At 42.1% G+C, this 19,135-nt stretch overlaps 1 protein-coding gene across 1 annotated transcript; it reads left to right on the top strand.

Annotated features, from left to right (window-relative positions):
* Positions 1–486: 486 nt before the first annotated feature.
* On the top strand, positions 487–18,697 carry CD180 (CD180 molecule). The gene is made up of 3 exons (XM_030322284.1): positions 487–698; positions 8,577–8,743; positions 12,928–18,697. Exons 1-3 carry the CDS (start codon positions 609–611, stop codon positions 14,654–14,656), a joined length of 1,986 nt encoding a protein of 661 aa, XP_030178144.1. The 5' UTR covers positions 487–608; the 3' UTR covers positions 14,657–18,697.
* Positions 18,698–19,135: the final 438 nt, after the last annotated feature.

The following is a 19,135-nucleotide window of genomic DNA, read 5'->3' as shown; positions in this document are numbered from 1 at the left end:
CAAAGAGCGGGTACAGCCCCTTTCTGGGGATGGCCCTTTCCCTCCTGCTCCAGTACCCACCTCAGCAGGTGCCACTGCAGAACCCGGTCCTTCCATCTGCCCCCAAGGCACGCCACTGCACCTGTCCAGGTCACTCACCTAGCACAACTAACAAAGTGGCCTCCTTTGTGAGGACAGCTTCCTGCTTCTATAGTCTGTCTCGCCGAAGAGATCAGAAGCTGTTCGAATTAGCCAAACAAACTCTTGAAGCTGGCCTAATGTCCATAGAAACCATCTCATTGAGAGTCCGGGTGACCGGCCCCAGAGGGGTGCTCAACTGATTCATATTTGCCAGGAAACACACTGGGCCATGCTGAGGCTGGGTTCTCAGCTATTTTTGGCAAGGAGGATTGGTAGTATGCAAAAGGGACTTCCTTTTTTTTTTTTTTTTTTTTTTTTTTTTTTGCAGCACAGAACCAGCTGAGCAATCAACAGCATTTCTTGGTCCCAGATCACCCTTCTGAGCACTTCTCTGCCCGCCGAATAACTGAGGCCATTAGAGTTTGATTCCATTTCTCTGCTCCAGGCACAAGATAAGCCCACCAAGCTGGGGTGGCCTCATTCGGGTGATGGCTCCCTGTGCCGGCTGCTTCCTGTTGGCAGTGATGTTTTCTGCCAGCTGTAAAGCCATCACCTCCTCAGATCAGATGTGCACTGAGGTGAGTCCAAACTGTTTCTCTTTATCCAGATTAAACTGCCTGGAAATTTTGAGATTCAGCACGCAGTCCTATCTGAGCCTTGGCCTCCCTATATTCACTGTCTTTAAAAGGGTGACAAGGTATGGAGAAAGGTTCTTCTTCAGAATGAAGAAGAAGCCATAGAGCTCAGCCAGGGGATGATCTCAAAAATTATCCGTTGGAAGAAGTGAGAGTTTTCCTCCTCTACAAACAATTCCCTCGAAATGATCCTAATTGAGACATGCGATACTAACAGGGTCTCGGTACAAAGAGCAGCCTTCCAAATGTGCTTCCAGAATGGAGGTGCTGTTTGTCCAACATCCCAGCATATGGCCACTACTCCACAAACAGTTTTTTGGTTTCCTGGAGATTAGCGAAGATGGCCTGTGCCAGGTTTTAGAGCATATAGAGATCACTCTGAATGAGTCTGGCTTTCTCCTCCAATTGGACAGCCCTCCATCTGTTTTACTGACCCACAGGAGTAACATTGGAGAACAGAGCCAAGCTGCATCTTCTGTTTTGGCCTTAACAATATTTACCAACTCGTGGGAAGTTCTTGGAGGGGGTCCCTTGCCATCTTCTAAAATGCTGCAACCTTCCTCCCACTGAGAAACTGCTCATAATTCTGGGGGCTAGACGTCTAAGATCAGGTGTCAGCAAGGTTAGTTTCTCGGAGACCTCGTTCATTGGCTCTCCCTGTGTAGACGGCCATCTTCTGTGTCTTCGCATCATCTTCCCTTTGTATGTGTCTAATTTATTCTTCTCATAAGGACACCAGTCATACTATATTAGGGCCCATCCTAATGATCTCAGTTCAACTTAATTACCTCTTTAAAGACTCTTTTTTCCAAATAAAGTCACCTCCTGAGTACTCGGGTTAAGACTTCAGCATAGGAATTTGGGAATGACACAAAGCAGCCCGCAACAGAAGGGGTCAAGTAAGAGGTTTTATCAGCCCCAGAAGGCTCTCTCTTCAACACTCAGGTCAGAAGGTCAATTACACACATACGTGTAGGTGACATGATAAGAGGGTAGGAGTGGGAACACCACCTCCTCAGTGACCAGGTAGGTATGCTACCCACCATCTGCCAACATCCTCAGGTAGGATAATATCACACTTAAATTCCAATTCCCAGCTTATTGGGAACCAGGCTATTTTAAATACCCCACTCTGAAGCTTACCAGTTCAACTCTTAAATCCCTGCGTTGCTGCAAAGCCCGCACAGCCCTTCAGAAGCCCACATGGGAGTCCTGGGAGATTCTGGAAAGCCCATGGAAATGCTGGACCAGTGTAGCTTCCTACTGAAGACATTAGGTTCCAGAGTTGCCCGTTGCTTTTTGCAAGTGGCTCCTGCTTTGGCAGAGTAGAGGGGAGAGAAACAGGGACCGCGCCCTAGTCTTTTTGTTGCCTGTTTCTGAGGCCTCCCTGACACTCAGGTGGCAAAAGTGATGCTGAGGGTCCCAGGATCTCCAGGCCTGTCCCTATGTGGCAGTAAGAGCTTTCCTTTTTGGTTAAGTCAGGTGAGACTGAAACCTCTGCAGGTGAGACTGCAGCCCTCCCTCTGAAAGGACTGATTTTAAATGCCTTGGAACCAAGGCAATTAACATTGGATCTATACTTGCGTTTATATCCTCTATCGTGTCTGAGTTCTCAGCAGCAGGATTCTCAGGCTGTTTACCAGCCATCACTCTTTGTGTGTACTGGGAAGTTCCTGGGGGTTACCAAGATGAATGAGAGTTTGTTCCTGAAGGTAAGGAACTTCTGGGCTGCAGAAAGTGGAATAAAAATGGAAGTGGCGGAAGAGGAAGCTTTGGGTTGAAGGGTCTGGCCCCTTTTCAAGTGGACATTACTCTAGCCTGCCTGGCCCTCATGCTGGCTTTCCTTTCCCTCTTTTGTTCTCTCCTCCAGTTGAAGCAGAATTAACCACATACTGTCTGTGTGCTCATGTGGCCCCCATTAGCTTATCAGGCCCTCTCTTGAAAACAAAGGTGGGTTTGTTTGTTTGTGGGTTTTTTTTGTTGTTTTTTTTTTTGCTTTGAGTTTAGTAAACCTTTTAATGAAGTAAAACATACATACAGAAGGTTCCCCAATCCTAAATGTACAGTTTAATGAGTCTTTACCAAAGCGAGCACATCCGTGTGCCCAGCGCACAGATCAAGAAATAGCACCTTCTCAGCAACTCAGAAGCCCCCCTCGTGCATATTCCCAGTCAGTAGCCCCCAGGGGCACCCGGTACTCTTAACTTCTATCATCAAAGAAAGATTTTGCCTCTTTGTGAATTTTATATACCAGAGACCACCTGCTGTATAGTCTTTTGTGTCTGGCTTCTTTCGCAAAGCAGTAAATATGGGACATTTACCAAAGATGCTGCATACAGCAATCATTTGTTTATTTTCATTGCTGAATGGTATTCGGTTGTACTAGCGAACCACTATTTATTTATTCATCCTACTGTTAGTGGCCATTTGCACTGTTGTCCATTTCTTGGCTATTATAAACGCTGCTGCTTTGGACATTCATATCTCTGTCTCTAGCGAACAAATATGCAAATCTTTATTAGGTGTTTGCCAGGGCGGGGATGTATTGGGTCATAGGGTATGCATATATTTAATTTCAGTAGGTATCGCCAACCTATTTTCCAAAGGGTTAGTACCCATTTATACTCATTGGCAATGTATGTGAATTCTGATTACTCCCCATCTTAATATTTGCTATTGTTTGTTTAAGAATGTTAACAATTCTGATGGGTGAATAATGATAATTCATTGGGATTTAATTTTTACTTTCCTGATGACTGAGGATATTTTCAGCTTTGTTAGCCATTTGCATATCTACGTGTGCATGTGTATATGAGAGAGACACAGACAGTTCTTAACTTTAATGCAGCTTGATTTATAATTGTTCCTTTATTCTCAGCGCATTTCTGTCCTGTTTAAAAAAATTTGCCGACCTTGAGGCCATGACAGTATTATCATCCTCTCTTTTCTGGAAGTTGACTTTGTATTTATCTCTATTGTTAGGTTTCACATTTAGAGCTATAGCTGACTGGAATTGTTTTCTGCATACAATGTGAAGTGGGAGTCAAGATGAATTTTTAGTAAAACTTTTTGTTTGAAAAATATTTCTAAGGTAGACAAGCTCTAAAAATATAATGAGCCTCCATAAACACTCCATGTGGAATCTTCCACTGTTATATTCAACTGTTGTTTTCTTCTGTATGTGTGTGTTTCTTGTGTTATATTCTTCTATTGTTTTCTCTGTATGCATGTGAACCATAAGTAACAAAATTAGAGCCAGGACCAGGTCTTTGGAGGCTGACAGATGTGCAAAGCATAAGTGAAATACAGTGTTCTGTGATGTGAATTCTGGTAACACTTTAGATATACTCTTGAATAATTACACTGGAGTGTAGACATGCCTCTTCATTTCAGATGGGCTCAATGGTGGCTATCCTGTCCGCTCAAACCTATGGGAGGAAGACAGTCCTTCTTCAGTCCTAGGTAGGGGTGGGAAATGCCTAGTGGAGCTCTTTTTTGGAAGAACTCCAAGTTCACAAATTCACGGATACAGAGGCTTCTGAAGAGCTCTAAACAATGACATGATATTGTGATGAACCAGTAAAACACAAACTCCCCTTATGAGTGCTCAACGTACATGGCCTCATTAATCCTCCGAGTTGGCCCACAAAGAAGGTTATCCCCCATCTATAGGTGGCGAAAAAGAAGGCTCAGAGAATACAGTTTAGTGGTTGAAAGCTGGGATCTGAACCCAAGCAGTCTGACTCAAGATACATAGAAAATGAACTGCATATAATTGGGATGCCCTTTGCCTGTAGGAATCAGGTTAACAATGAAATTTTAGGACTGTGCCCTCTTGGGAATATTTTGTTTTATTTTCAGAGAGTAATTGTTACTCTGGGATTTGATGCAGTCACACTGCTAACTCTGGAGGGAGGCTCAGTGTTCTGCATGCCAGACTCTGTGCATGGGGTCGCTGGCTACGGTGTATGCTGAATGCAGAGGAGACGTTGGAAAGGTGGGAATCAGCACTTGGTTAAACTCAAAAGGTTCAAAATTAGAAAATGATTTCAACACTTTCGAGACGAGAAAATACAATGGGATAGCAGAGAGTTAGAGTTACAGCAGAAGGAAGCAAAATAAGATCCTGATTGAAAAAATGCAAATGAATTACCTGGAAGGAAAAGGGATTACAAACACAGATTTAACACTTACGAGTCCCGCTCTGTGGAAAAGGGACGGCTCTGATATGAAGCTGGAGACAAAGTGGTTGGTGCAGGTCCCAGTGCACAGCAGGTCCTGAGGAAATGGCCCATGACTTAGGACCGGGGGTAGGCATGGGGTTGTTGTGAATGCCGTGTCTCCTTGCACAGCCCTCCTGGCTGCACGGGTTCACATCAAGAAGGGACCTGCAAAAGTAGGAGTGGGAGAAGGTGATTTTCGACAATAACCCCACACTGAGGGCTAGAGAATGAAGGCTGCTTTGACAGGAAGTAGTCACGTGGCGCTCAGAGGACCCACGGGGGCTGCAGAAGCAGGGGTGGGTATCTGCCTGGAGGAGCAACTATACATGTGACCCTGGCAGCCAGCCCAGTCCCATATTCCTTCTCTGCATCCTGTCCCTTCTCCATTGCAGGGTCATGCTGCAGTCCTAGAATCCTGTGCTCTACTCATCACGACTCCCTCTCAAAAAGTTTTGTGAGGATCCTGGCAATGAGAAAGACACAACCTCACTCATGTAGTATTTCTACCAAAACTGTATAACCTGAATCAAATCATGAGGAAAGATGCTTCAAGTGAGGGACACTGTGTGTGTGTGTGTGTGTGTGTGCTATTGATAAATATATCAATGCCGTGAGAGACAACAAAAGGCTAAGGAATTGCCTCAAACTAAAGACACACAAAAACTAAATGCAATGTGGGAACGTGGACTAGAAAAAACAAAATTACTATAAAGGATAATATTAAGACAATTGCCAAAATGTGTACACTGTATAATAACATTGTATCAATGTTCAATATTCTCAATTAGGCATTGGCACTGTGGTTATAGAAGAGATGTCCTTGTTCTCAGGAGACTTATGGGTAATGGGTCATGATGTCTACAATTTACTCTCAACAAAAAAGGAATGAGAACAACAGTGTGTGTGTGTGTGTGTGTGTGTGTGTGTGTATACTTCCTGCCTTAAAAAATTTGAGAGACTATTAAAAAAAATTTTTTAAGGGGGTGGGGCCCCTGGGTGGCTCAGTCGGTTGAGCGTCCGGCTTCGGCTCAGGTCATGATCTCACAGTTTGTGAGTTTGAGCCCCACGTCAGGCTCTGTGCTGACAGCTCAGAGCCTGGAGCCTGCTTCAGATTCTGTGTCTCCCCCTCTCGCTGCCTCTCCCATGCTCATGCTCTCTCTCTGTCTCTCAATAATAAATAAAAAACATTTTTAAAAATTAAAAAAAAATTCGAGAGACTGGAAACAGTTTAATGCTGCTTGAGTGATTCCAGAGCAGGGGACGCTTCGTGTCACCATCTGTAATAGTAACTGTGAGTGTACAAGAATGTGAATACGAAAGCCAAAGGGGAAGGGTCGCGTGTGTGGAGCTCAGGACATTCTCCAAAATGTGCTTGCTTTTTAAATTCTCTTATAAGCTGCAATGCTTGTCATTTGCCTCGTTCTCCCAGGAATCAAGGGCAGAGAGTTCACTGTACTTTATACCTAAGTAGAGATTAATGTATGACACCGGCTCATGGTGGGTTTCTCAGAACTCTGTGGGAATGTTATCCACGAGTTCTGTTTTTCACCGGGATAAAACTGAGCTATTTCATTTATCTGCCTTTCCATTTGCTAGAAGCTCCCTCAGGCCACTGGCTCCATAGAGCTCCTGCTGGATTCTCAACTTTCCGAATCGCATTAATGCAGTAAAAGTGCTTAGTAAAGCACAGAAGAGGACTAATTTAGGTGTCACGGGCGCTTATATATTCAGGAGAAGGAGGGAATTGCCAGCGTGGTGCCTTTTGCTGTAGGACCAGAATAGCTCAAGACAAATTGAGGAAAGGTCCCTTTCTCCAAGTATATGTGACATCAGTTACGCCAGTGCACGCCAGAAAAAGGGAAATGTCTTCTCAAAGCTCCTCCAAACCTTAGCAGCTACTGGGGAAGTTACATTCATTTCCTCTTGGGGCCATCCATGTGCATGGGCGCAAGGGGGGTCTGGCAACATGTGTTTTTCCCACCAGTCAGCTACATCCTAAGTTTTAAAGGCGAAGTGTGAATTTCAAGGACATTAGGTGGATTTGTGGCAGTGCCTGGAGGACGTTGGGTCTATAAAATGAGGAATGAATTACAAGGAAATAAAAATATGGCATTTTCATCAGTAACACTGATAATATTATCACAATATAGAAGAAAACGTGATATCCAGTAGGTGAGCATGCATACACTCGCGGTACCCACAAAAAATGCACCACTACGCAGAAGATGGAGTAAAGCAGAAAGCAATTAAAATGTGACATCTCTAAAACATCAGGCTTCATAGTAAAGGAGAACGTGCTCAGTCTTCTGTTCCCAGCTAAGCAGGGCTTTCTGCAACTGAGGATGGGGACAGAACATTTTGAAACAGATACAGAAGTAGTTACAAGGAGCCTCCATGTATATATCGACGTTCGACAATCGCTGATATTTTGCCTACTGATTTCACGTATCCCTTCCTCCCCTCCTTCATGCCCAGAATATTTTAAAAGAAATCCCAAACGTCAAGTCCTTTTATGCAGAAATACTTCAAAATGCATTTCAAAAGAATAAGAACATTGCTGTTATCATTCAAAAATTCCTAATTCCTTATTTTTCTCTAATATCGTGTCCTCAAAGTTTCTTGATAGTCTATAAAATGTCTTTTCCTGATGCTTCATGTGAATCAGAATCAAAACGAGGGCTACTCTGTTGTTGGTTGTATCTCTTAAAGAGCTTCTATTGCTGTCTCTTAACAGGAGCAGTCTCCTCTTGCCCCATCCACCTTCCTCTCTACTTCTCCAACACCATTCACATGTCAACAAAACAAAGTCAGTTATTCTACAGGATGTTCCGCCTTGGGCATTTGGCTGACAGCTACCGTGCAGGCTGTTTTAACTTAAACCTCTCGTTTCATTTGTAGGCTGTAAATTAAGCCTAAAGTCTTGTATTCAAATTTAATTTCTGGGGGGCAGGAATCTGTCTCCATCAGAAAGTGTGAAATGTCTGATTGTCTTGTTCTGTTGATGCTAACGCAGAGTTGATCTGTTTTCAAAATGAAATAAAACATTTCCATGCATCCTAAATCAGAACAGTGTAAGTATAATCAAGATAAGTCTTCCTTCCCTGCTTCTCTATCTGGTTCCTTTTTTCCCCTTCAAGGCAATGAGTGTGGGGCCTTTCCCCATGGCTTCTCTTTGCAAATGTAAGAAATACACATACAGTATGCTATATGTGACATACCATATACTGTATATACTATAAGCTCATTCTGCACCTTGCTTTTTACACCTTACAATATGCCTGGATGTCACTCCATATTAACATGTGAAGACCTTACTCATTCCATTTTCAACTGCAGAAGATTCCATCTTGTGAATGGGCCATATTTTGTTCAACTAGTCCTACAGTGATGAATAATCTGGTGACTGCCTACCTTTTGGTATTACAAAAATATACTAAAATAAATAATCTTATGCACAAGTCACTTTGGGAATTTGCAGGTGTGTATTTGGTAAGATTCCTAAAAGTGGGATTGCTGTGCAAAGGATAAAATATGTGTAATTTTACTAATCAATCAAATTACTAACTCTGATATTAATTTCCGTTGTTTCTTTTGTCAGAAAGAAGCCAACAAAACATATAACTGTGAAAATTTAGGTCTCACAGAAGTTCCTGACACTCTACCAAACACAACAGAATTTTTAGAATTTGGCTTTAATTTCTTGCCTGTAATTGAAAATACAACTTTCACCAGACTCATAGATCTTATGTTTTTGGACTTAACCAGGTATGTATCTGAGTTCCTTGTGCGTGGCTGATGTTTTACTTATGGAATAATACAACTTGCATTCAACTTGTTTCCAGGACCTTCTTTTGGGAGCACAGGGGCGTTCTACCTATACTGTGTGTTTACTCTTCCCCATGAAATATTTTTATGCAGGTGAAATGTTGTATTAATGAAACCCAATAAGTGAACAGAAGAGTGGATTGTTTTCAAACGATGCTGCATCAACAGTGTTGTTTAAGAAGTTTTAAGGACTACTAAAGACAAATCTTTCGTTCAGTCAGATGCCGTATTATACTACATGTTAGCGTAGTTTATTATTGGGTGATAACATTTTAAGAAAAATTTACAGAAGAAACACATAAGCCACTAACTTTTTCCCCTGTAAGTTGGGAAAATAGTTCCATCATTTAATTTTAGAAGCAGAGTCAGGATTCCAAATACTGAACCAGTGTTTGTGAACCAGAAGGCAGAAGTATTACAAGAAAATAAGAGAAGACACCAGAAGGGAATTGCAACATGATTGTGTGTGTGTGTGTGTGTGTGTGTGTGTGTGTGTAAGAGGGGAAAGGGCTTTGCATGTGTATGAGGCGTGTATCCCTTGCAGCAGCTCTATTTCTTAGGTGGTTCAGTTTCAGCTTCTGCCCAGGGTAGCAGAACATTCACATCCGTAAGACTATACTCATCTTTATAACCACCCCTGGGAGGTAGGCATGCTGTATATTACAGTCCAACTCATGTTCGAAGAGGAAATGAAAGCTCAAGGAGATTTTGTGAGTTTGGTTAAGGTCACAGAGTAAAGCAACTGCGTCTCTGCTCTCCTGACTCTCAGTCCAGAGTCCCCCAAATGACCCCAGGCCACCTCCACAGCCAAGATTCCACTTATTGCCTAGCAACACTTCACTGAGACAAAGTCTTGCCCTTGCAGATAGGGACAGAGATTACTCTGCTACCTACCTAGTATACCCCCAGGACATTTACTTGCCCTCTGCTTTACCACTTCTCATTTTTAGATGAAATGGATTTGACCACATTTTGAAGGAGTGCATGGGGCCATGACAGCTTCTCTAGATAGAAGACTCTAAGTTTCCTCTTGTGATTTTTGAAAGATGATAAAAAATATGACCTCATACTTCCTAAAATCCTTCTCCTTGTTCCTTGTGCCCCTGCCTTTCATCTGGCCACCAATCAGATACAATTTTTATTCTTTTAAACAGCCACATTTCTTTAGCTCTACCAACATGTTTTCTGGGGTTTTTTGCTCATTCTTCCATCTTGCTTTTCAGACTTTCTCTCTGGAATAATTTTTCTTTTTTCCTGAAGTACATCCCCCAAAATGTCTTTGGTGAAAGTCTCTTAGGATTAAACTCCCTCAGTTTTTGTTTTTCCGAAAATGTCTTTATTTTACTCTCTTTCTTGAAAGACAGTCTTTTCTGGCATGATTGCAAGTGACGGTTTTTTGTTCTTAGTTAGCCCTTTGATGCTACCATTCGCTTTGTGCCTTCTTGCTGTTAGATAGTCACCTGTCTGTCTAATCATTGTGCACACGTAGGTGATCTTTTCTCTCTGGGTGTTTTCAATGGTTTCTCTTTGTCTTTGGCATTCTGTAATATCACAGGGCTGCACTGTGTAGATGCTTGGGCTCCCTGAATCTGTGATTAGTGCCTTTCATCAATTCTAAAATAGTCTAGCCATTATTTGTTTGAAACTTGGCTTGCTCCTGGTCACTCTTTTATTTCTTCTTGATCTCTGATTAGATTTACATTGCGTCTTCTCATCCATCCTTTGTAACATCAATATATCTTTCTTGTTTTCCACCTCTTTGGTGTTTTGGACTATATTCTAGGTAATTTTCTCATATCCCCTTTTAGTCCATTAATACCCTCTTCAGCTAATCTCTTGTATAAACTATCCATTGGCTTTTCAATTTCATTAACTTCCTATTTCAATAAATTTCAATGACTTTTCATTTCAGATACATCAGATCAGCTTTAATAAGTTTTTCCTTCTCCCTATTATTCACACTGTTTTCTTTTTTTTTTTTAATTTTTTTTTTCAACGTTTATTTATTTTTGGGACAGAGAGAGACAGAGCATGAACGGGGGAGGGGCAGAGAGAGAGGGAGACACAGAATCGGAAACAGGCTCCAGGCTCTGAGCCATCAGCCCAGAGCCTGACGCGGGGCTCGAACTCACGGACCGCGAGATCGTGACCTGGCTGAAGTCGGACGCTTAACCAACTGCGCCACCCAGGTGCCCCATTCACACTGTTTTCTTTAAACATATCAAATGCACGTTTGATCTAAATATATGATATATTCTGATAATATGTATCAGGAATATCACATATTCTTTCCAAATCATATATGTATTATGAGATATATCTGATAATTCTGGTATCTGTTGTTTCTTGCACTTAATTATGCAGAATATACTTATAATTCTTTTTAAGTTTATTTATTTATTTTCAGAGAGCACATGTGCACACAGGCAAGCAGGGAAGGGTCAGAGAGAGACAGAGAATCCCAAGCAGGCTCATGCTGCCACAGTGCAGCCCGCCCCAGGGCTCTATGCCAAGAACCGTGAGATCATGACCTGAGCTAAAATCAAGAGCTGGACATTTGACCGACTAAACCACTCAGGTGTTCCCATAGAACATTTTTTTTTTAAACTGATTTTGGCTAATGAATTGCCCTTATGTATTCAGTGAAGTTTTATTTTGAGCTCATTTATCTTTTGGAACTTGATGTAAATCTTTGTTTAAAATACTTTCCTGGGATTAGACCATGGCATTATGGCTACAGACAATAAGCCTAAACATTTCTGGAGATGCATAGTGAAAAATGTTCGGGATGTCTAGGATTTGATTTAAACCACTTCAGGAGGGAGAGGAGGGAATAGAAGCAAGGAAGTATATCTGGCAAAATCTTGAGAACTGCTGCATCCGTGTGGTATATGAAAGTTCATTGTACTACTATCTTTACTTTAGGTTTGCAAGTATTTTTTATTACAAATTAATTAAATAGGTATATCACTCAAAAAGAAATTTCTATTCACTTCTGCTGCTCTCTGAAGTCACTACCATTCTGGAGCCATTTTAGCCTCAATTTTCTACCTGGGCTCCTTTTGGGAGGTCCACAGAGGTAGTGTCAGTTCAGACCCCAGCCCTCGTGAGTGGAAACTTATAGTTCGAGAATCCCAGGGGGAGACTTTTCTCGTTGTTATCCTTGTTGCTCCATCTAAAGCCATGGGCCAAGATAAACACATATCCTCAAGGTCACCCTCTATGAGCTTTCTTTTTTTAAGGTGATCCACTGAAAGGATCCCTTCTGAAGATCTTGGTGGTCTGTAGGTTTTTGATAGGACCTCCTACTCTGCTTGGACCCCAAGCTTTGTTTCCTGCCATGGTACATGTGGCTCATTTTAACTCAGGCTTTAGGCCATCAAAGACTGGCAGATGTTGGCAAATATGACAAGTGACCAGGGCTCACTTGGTCCTAGGGATTCCAGCTTCTTTTTCACAGCTCCTTTAGTGTGTTTCTAAGGAACTCCCTAAGTGACTTCCAGGGTAGCTGTGTGTGTGTGTGTGTGTGTGTGTGCGCACGTGCGCACACATGTGCTCACACATGCGTAATCCAGTATTTTCAGGTGCATTACCAGGATGACACCTGTACTGCTCCATATTTCTATGGAGCATTTTCATATGTATCATTTGGTTAACAGCCATTGCCTAAAGCACTCATCACTTCTCTACTTTATAGATGGAACAAAAGTTTGAGAAAATTTGTGACTTATTCAGGGTGACACAGATACATATATTACATATCATTTGTTCTATAGTATACATTATATACTACATATTGTATATTACTTACAACAGTAAATAATACCTCCATTTTCCCTAAAGTCAAATGACTAACTGTTCCCTAGATTCTATAAACAAAGCTCTGAGAGTTCAATCCAAAGGGATAAGATTTCTGGAAAATATTCTAAATCAGAGTGTGCAGAACTGAGGCTAGTCATTAATTCGACAGGTAATCTGTTGGTGCTGCAGAAAATTTTTAATGTTTTACCTCAAATAATGATATATACTGTTTTTACTCTACACAAAAGATGGCTTTGTTAATACTAGTCACTGTGACAGAGTTTTTCTTTTTTCTAATTAATTATTTTTAAATAATTTTTAAGGTGCCAAATTAACTGGGTACATGAAGACACTTTTCAATACCAGCATCAGTTGAACACAATTGTATTGACTGGAAATCCCCTGATATTCATGGCAGAAACAGCATTTAATGGGCCCAAATCGCTGAAGCATCTTTCCTTAATCCAAACAGGAATATCCAATCTCGAGTTTATCCCAGTGTATAATCTGGAACAGTTGGAAAGTTTGCATCTTGGAAGCAACCATATTTCCTCCATTAAGTTCCCAGAGAACTTCCCAACACAGAATTTGAAAGTCCTGGATTTTCAGAATAACGCTATATACTATATCTCGAGTGAAGACATGAATGCTCTGGAGAAGGCCAACAACCTAAGCCTTAATTTCAATGGCAATGACATTAAAGCCATTGAGCCTGGAGCTTTCCATTCAAAAAGCTTCCAAAGTTTGAAATTTGGAGGGATTCTTAACTTGTCTGTTATATTAAAAGGTCTACAGAACTCCACTACTCAGTCTCTCTGGCTGGGGACATTCGAAGACTCTGATGACCAAGACCTTACTCCAGCCATGCTTGAGGGACTTTGTGAAATGTCTGTGGAAAGCATCAATCTACAGAAGCACCATTTCTCTAATATCTCATCTACCACATTTCGCTGCTTCACTCAACTTAAGGAATTGGATCTGACGGCAACTCACCTGAAAGCATTGCCCGCCGGGATTGAGAGTATGAATGCTCTCAAGAAATTAGTTCTCAATGTAAATAATTTTGACCAATTGTGTCAGATCAATGCTGCCAGTTTTCCATCCCTCACAGACCTCTCTATCAAAGGCAACATGAAAACACTTGACTTCGGTGCTGGGTGTTTGGAAAAACTAGAAAATCTTCAGAAACTTGATTTAAGCCACAATGATATAGAAGCTTCCGACTGCTGCAATCTGCAACTCAAAAACCTGCCCCACTTACAATACCTAAACCTGAGCTACAATGAGCCTCTTGGTCTTCAGAGTCAGGCATTCAAAGAATGTCCTCAGTTAGAACATCTAGATTTGGCATTTACCCACTTGCGCATTAAGGCTCCACAAAGTCCTTTTCAAAACCTCCGTCTCCTACAGGTTCTGAATCTTTCTCACTGTCTCCTGGATACCAGCAATCAGCACCTTCTAGCAGGCCTGGTGGATCTCCGCCATCTAAATTTACAGGGGAATCACTTTCAAGATAGGCGCATCTCAAAGACCAACCTACTTCAGCCCTTGAACAGCTTGGAGATTCTTAGTTTATCCTCCTGTGACCTCCTTTCCATAGACAAGCAAGCATTCCAGAGCCTTGGAAAAATGAGTCACATAGACTTAAGCTACAACAGCCTGACGGGCGATAGCATCGATGCTCTTAGCCATCTTCAGGGGATCTACCTCAATCTGGCTGTCAACAGCATCCACGCCATCCCACCTCTTCTCCTCCACACCCTGTCCCAGCAGAACACCATTAACTTAAGCCACAATCCCCTGGACTGCACTTGTTCGAACATACATTTTATAACATGGTACAAAGAAAACCTGCAGAAAATTGAGGGTGTGGAGGAAACCATGTGTGCAAACCCTCCATCTTTAAGGGGAGTTAAACTGTATGATGTCGAACTGTCCTGTGGGATTACGGCTGTGGGCATTTTCTTTCTTATAGTATTTTTACTCTTCATTGCCATTCTGCTCGTTTTTTCAGTTAAATTCCTCCTCAGGTGGAAATATGAGCACATTTAGTGCTGAAGCTTTCTGGATATGGCAAATGAATGTGTTTAGGGAAACTGCCCCAAGTAAAGGAACTGTTGTCTGTTGTTGGCTGTCAGAATTTTCAGATTGGTTCCTGCAGCTGGACAGGACTTGTTGTGCTTTTCTGAGTCCCAGAGCTAATGAACCTTCCTGGAATGTAAACTGACTAGGACCAGGGGACCAAACAACAGCTGTGAGAGACACAGAGCCATTTGCTCACATGAAAGGTGGTTGGAGGACCCGTGGCAGGGAAAGGCCAGGAGAGGAATGTTCGAGGAGGTGATCTTCCTTCCACTCACGGACACTTCCCGAAGCAGCACCCACCCTGACCCTAAAAGGAGACCAACAACCACAACTTGGCGGCACTGGTGAACCCAGTCCAAACTCTGTCTCCTGTGGCTTGGGCATCGTGCTTGGCTCTGAGTCCTCAATAAGACAGTCATTTGAGAAACATGTTGAGGATAAAGTCTCAATGCTTTTTTTTTTTAATGAAAAAGGGAATACACAAGGGAATTTAAAAGAAGAGGCTGAGAAATGAATTGTGACATCAACTTCATTTATCTCCTTAATTCTAAGTCTCTAAGGTCTCTACAATTCCACTAGGGTGTAAATAGGTACAAAAAAACAAAACAAACAAAACAAAACAAAACAAAACAAAACAACCAAGAAGCAAAAACCACCCCACCAGTTCCCCAACCCTCAATCTAGGATTTTTGCTACATTGGCCACTCTCACTTCAGAACCACGGAAGTTTCCTACCGATCTTGTGTGCTTGGTCTTATATTACAAATCCTACTTTACACATGGCTGTGGCCCAAATGCTCTTCTCATTTGAATGTCTGGTCCTTAGAAGCTTTTTTCCCACAGGAACTATGAGATAAATGGTGGTTTGGTTCCCAGGGCATCTCTCAAAAGTCTATTCACCTGGGATAGCAATTGAGCTAGTGCATTTGCAATGAAAACCAGTGGAAGAAAGCATCACTGTGCTCTAGCTGTCCACAACACAATACTCTGGCTCAGTGAGTTTCTGTTGAGTCTGAGGGTGTCAGCAATGATTGTACCAGTGGAAAAGATTAGACAGGACCATTGAATGTAGAGAGAGAGAGAAAGGACAGAGAAGCAGAAAGTGTTAGGATTTAGGCCTTGCATGACCCAAAGGGTCCATTCCTATAAGGCTTGATTTTCTGTGGTCTGGAATGGTGGACAAGAGCTGAAATCTCTTGTATTCAGGGTGTTGCATTCATAGGACCTTAAGTTCTGTAACAAATTTTAGGCTAGAGGTGGTAACTCGAGTTATGGAAATCTGATTGGAATATCAAAAAAAAATTAACTTTCATATCCAATCAGAATTTATTAGCCCTTATGTTGGGGGTCTAACAGTGGGACATATTAACAGAGTGGAAACTTGGGAACCAACCTCTCTTTACCGCTATATCCCCCAAGAATGGCAAAAAAGACAGGAAATAGTGAAGAAATGCCATAAACCTCTCCTGCAGTTGCTCTGCTTGTCTTGGAGTCTTGGGGGATTTTTTGGGCGTAGTACTAGGTGGGAGGCCAAGTTTTCCCAGAAAATCTTGGTTAACAACACAAGGTAAAGGGACAGAGGTGCTTGCCTTGGGCACAGAATCTAAGGGGAAACCAAAAAACCTCAGTAATCAAGACAAAAATATTTTAACGCAATATTTTAAAAACTTTTGATTAATGAAAAAAATCTGTGATAAATAAAACAACAAAATTTTTAAAAATGGCATCCAAAATAGTCCCATGCTGAACCATGTTAGGGCCTGAGACAAAAGGAAAAATCAGTAATACTGATCCTGCCTCTGTTTAAAATTTTGGTATTTTGTTCATGGTTGATATTTTGCATTAGTCTTTTTTAATTTAATATTGCATTAAAATATTATCTTCATTACTGATTTCTTTGGTGCACCCTTAAATTTAGCACCCAAGGTGGGTGTCTCACTGGTCTCACCCTATTCCTACTGTGAGAAATACTAAGAAGGAGGTACCCCAGTTAACTCCCAGGCCACAGTTTACCCAGGGCCTATTAGCAAGCATATTATCTCAAAGTTATTCTGAAGGGCCTTTCCCTTCCCCCTTACTTTCTGGAAGCAGGTCAAAGTGTCCGAGAGCTTACACCTTCTTCACCTTCTTCCGCATCCTCAGGTAACTCCCAACTCAAAGGCATCCTTCCTTCAAAGTGGAGAGAGGTAGCAGAGATGAAAGGGTACTATATCCCCTTGAGCTCTAGGTGGCCTGGGGACCTGGTGAGTGGGCACGGGCAGAGCACCACTCTGCTAATGCAATGAAACAGCACACAATTAGCTGCTTTAATTACCTTGAGTATCAGTGTTTGGGAAAACAGGTGCCTGAAAAGGAAGTTTTCCTCAGCTTTCCTGAGGGAGCCCTGGAGAGGCAGTCACTTAAAGATGTGCATGGAAGAAGTAAGTGCTAGAAATATGAGGAATGGGGACACACCCATCATCCCCCTTTCTTCCTTCCCTGGCCCTAAGGAGGGTGGAACAACATTCCAAGAAGCCCAGTTTGAGCCACTGCTGTATTGGTATTGGCCTTGAGTGTGGCAATGACCAAGACTTTTTTCATTGAATTTTGGGCTCAGAAGGGACCTAAGGCAGAAGCGGGCATGGCTGCCTTGGCCAGCCTCTGTCAGTGTGTGGAACAGGCAGCTTCCTAACTGGTGCTACACTAAAGACCCCTCTTTCTAGGGACGTGAAGGCAGTGTTAGTTTATAAGTTCAGGCAGCCAACCCTCCTGAGTCAAGAGAGAGAGCATCCCTGCCAACTACACCACCCCATGCTGCTCACTCTTGTGCAAGAGCCATTCACCTTTGAGGATTCAGGCAGGAAGGTAGCAGGACACATAGTTCATTTGTTTTGTTGATTTCATTAATTTGCTTGTACCAAATTAAATGATCACCTCTGGAAACTCTGGGAACTATTCCTGGTAGTGACCACAAAGATGCAAAAACCATGCTCACTGTTTCCTCCTTCTCTGCCTTTTCTTTTTATTTCTCTTTCCTTTTTCTTTGCTGTTCCTTCCCTTCTCTCCTTTTCTCCTTTTCTCTCTGTGCTTCCCTCCTTCTCTACTGGTTTCATGCTTTCCTTCCTTCTTTCATCCATATCAGACAGGATGGAACTCAACACTCTATGAATCCAGTCTAAGACAGAACCAGAATGCACTGAGTTCCCTCGCATTCTAGCAAATTTAAGCTCTTTCTTGACTGCAGGATTTAAGCCGTAGAGATGATATACTAATCGCTGTCTTACCACTCTATAGCCACATGGTTCTCCGTAATGGTTAATGTGTTAAAACAGAAACAAAAGTATTCTGTGGAATATCTGTGATGCAGATTGCATCACATGATAGATGGGAGGGTCCTAAGCCCTAGCAAAATGTAATTGCCCATCTTGCTTTCATTTATCAGGGGTGTGCCCCTTCCCTGTAATGCAACTTGCTATTCTGTAACTGCACACTGATCTAAGGCTTTGTGACAGCTCCTCTGTTTTAAGCAACAGTAAATTCACCCTACAAAGTCAGAAAGGCAGCTTTTTGATAGCTGCTGTCAATTTTATTGCTTTATCCTGGTTACTAGGATAGAATCTGTAGACATGGTGTGTTTATTGGTTTTATGTATCGTATGTTGTTACTGCTCTGACAAGCTATTCCTATAAAAATGTGTTATTATTGCATGTTGTAGCTCAGTGAGCTGACCCTGCATTTCAAAGTGTACTGAAGCAAATAGCATTGAAGTCCATAAAAGTTGACTGGCCTCCATCACAGAGGACTCTCTGCGTGAGCTGCAATTCCCACAATCTGATAGCAAATTATACCTTTCCCCAGAGCCAGCAGCCATCACTGCTAACTGAACATAGCACAGACACAAACACAGGCACGATCAGTAAAATTTCAAGACAGGAAGCTGTCATACCATTCCTACTTGTCCAATTCCTCAAGAAGTGTCATTTGTAATTTTGAAGCTTACAAAAGTATGAAATAAATGGCTTTTCAATGTTTTTGTGTATTATTATAAGATGCAAGAGGGGTGGTTGACCTTGTTTCTATCTGTCTTGAATGCTAAAGAAAAAATTAACTCGAGTTATGGCAAGAAAGAAGGGATTGGTTCTAAGTAAGTCACAAGTGGGGAAACTGGGTATTTCACTAGAATCAGTCGCCTGGAATATTAAGAGTTAGAATGTCTGATAGGGGGTGGGGGAGTAAGCTTGAAGGCTACAGAAGAATTGGACAGGCAGGTGTGGCTCCTAGATACTGGTTTATCACCAGAAACATCTGGGCATTCATTACCAAACAGATTCCTCTACCCACCCCCCTGCCCCATCCCCAGATATTGGAATTTGGTTAGACTGGGGTTGGCACTGGATTCTACGCCAAATGATTTCATGCAAAATATACTTCCTTAAACTCAGTGTTATCAACCAATGGCAGAGTCAT

The sequence above is a fragment of the Lynx canadensis genome, chromosome A1 (assembly GCF_007474595.2).
Source record: "Lynx canadensis isolate LIC74 chromosome A1, mLynCan4.pri.v2, whole genome shotgun sequence".
NCBI classification, from domain to species: domain Eukaryota; kingdom Metazoa; phylum Chordata; class Mammalia; order Carnivora; family Felidae; genus Lynx; species Lynx canadensis.
The sequence above is the reverse complement of the archived record's forward strand: the minus strand, read 5'-3'. Positions and strand labels throughout refer to the sequence as shown.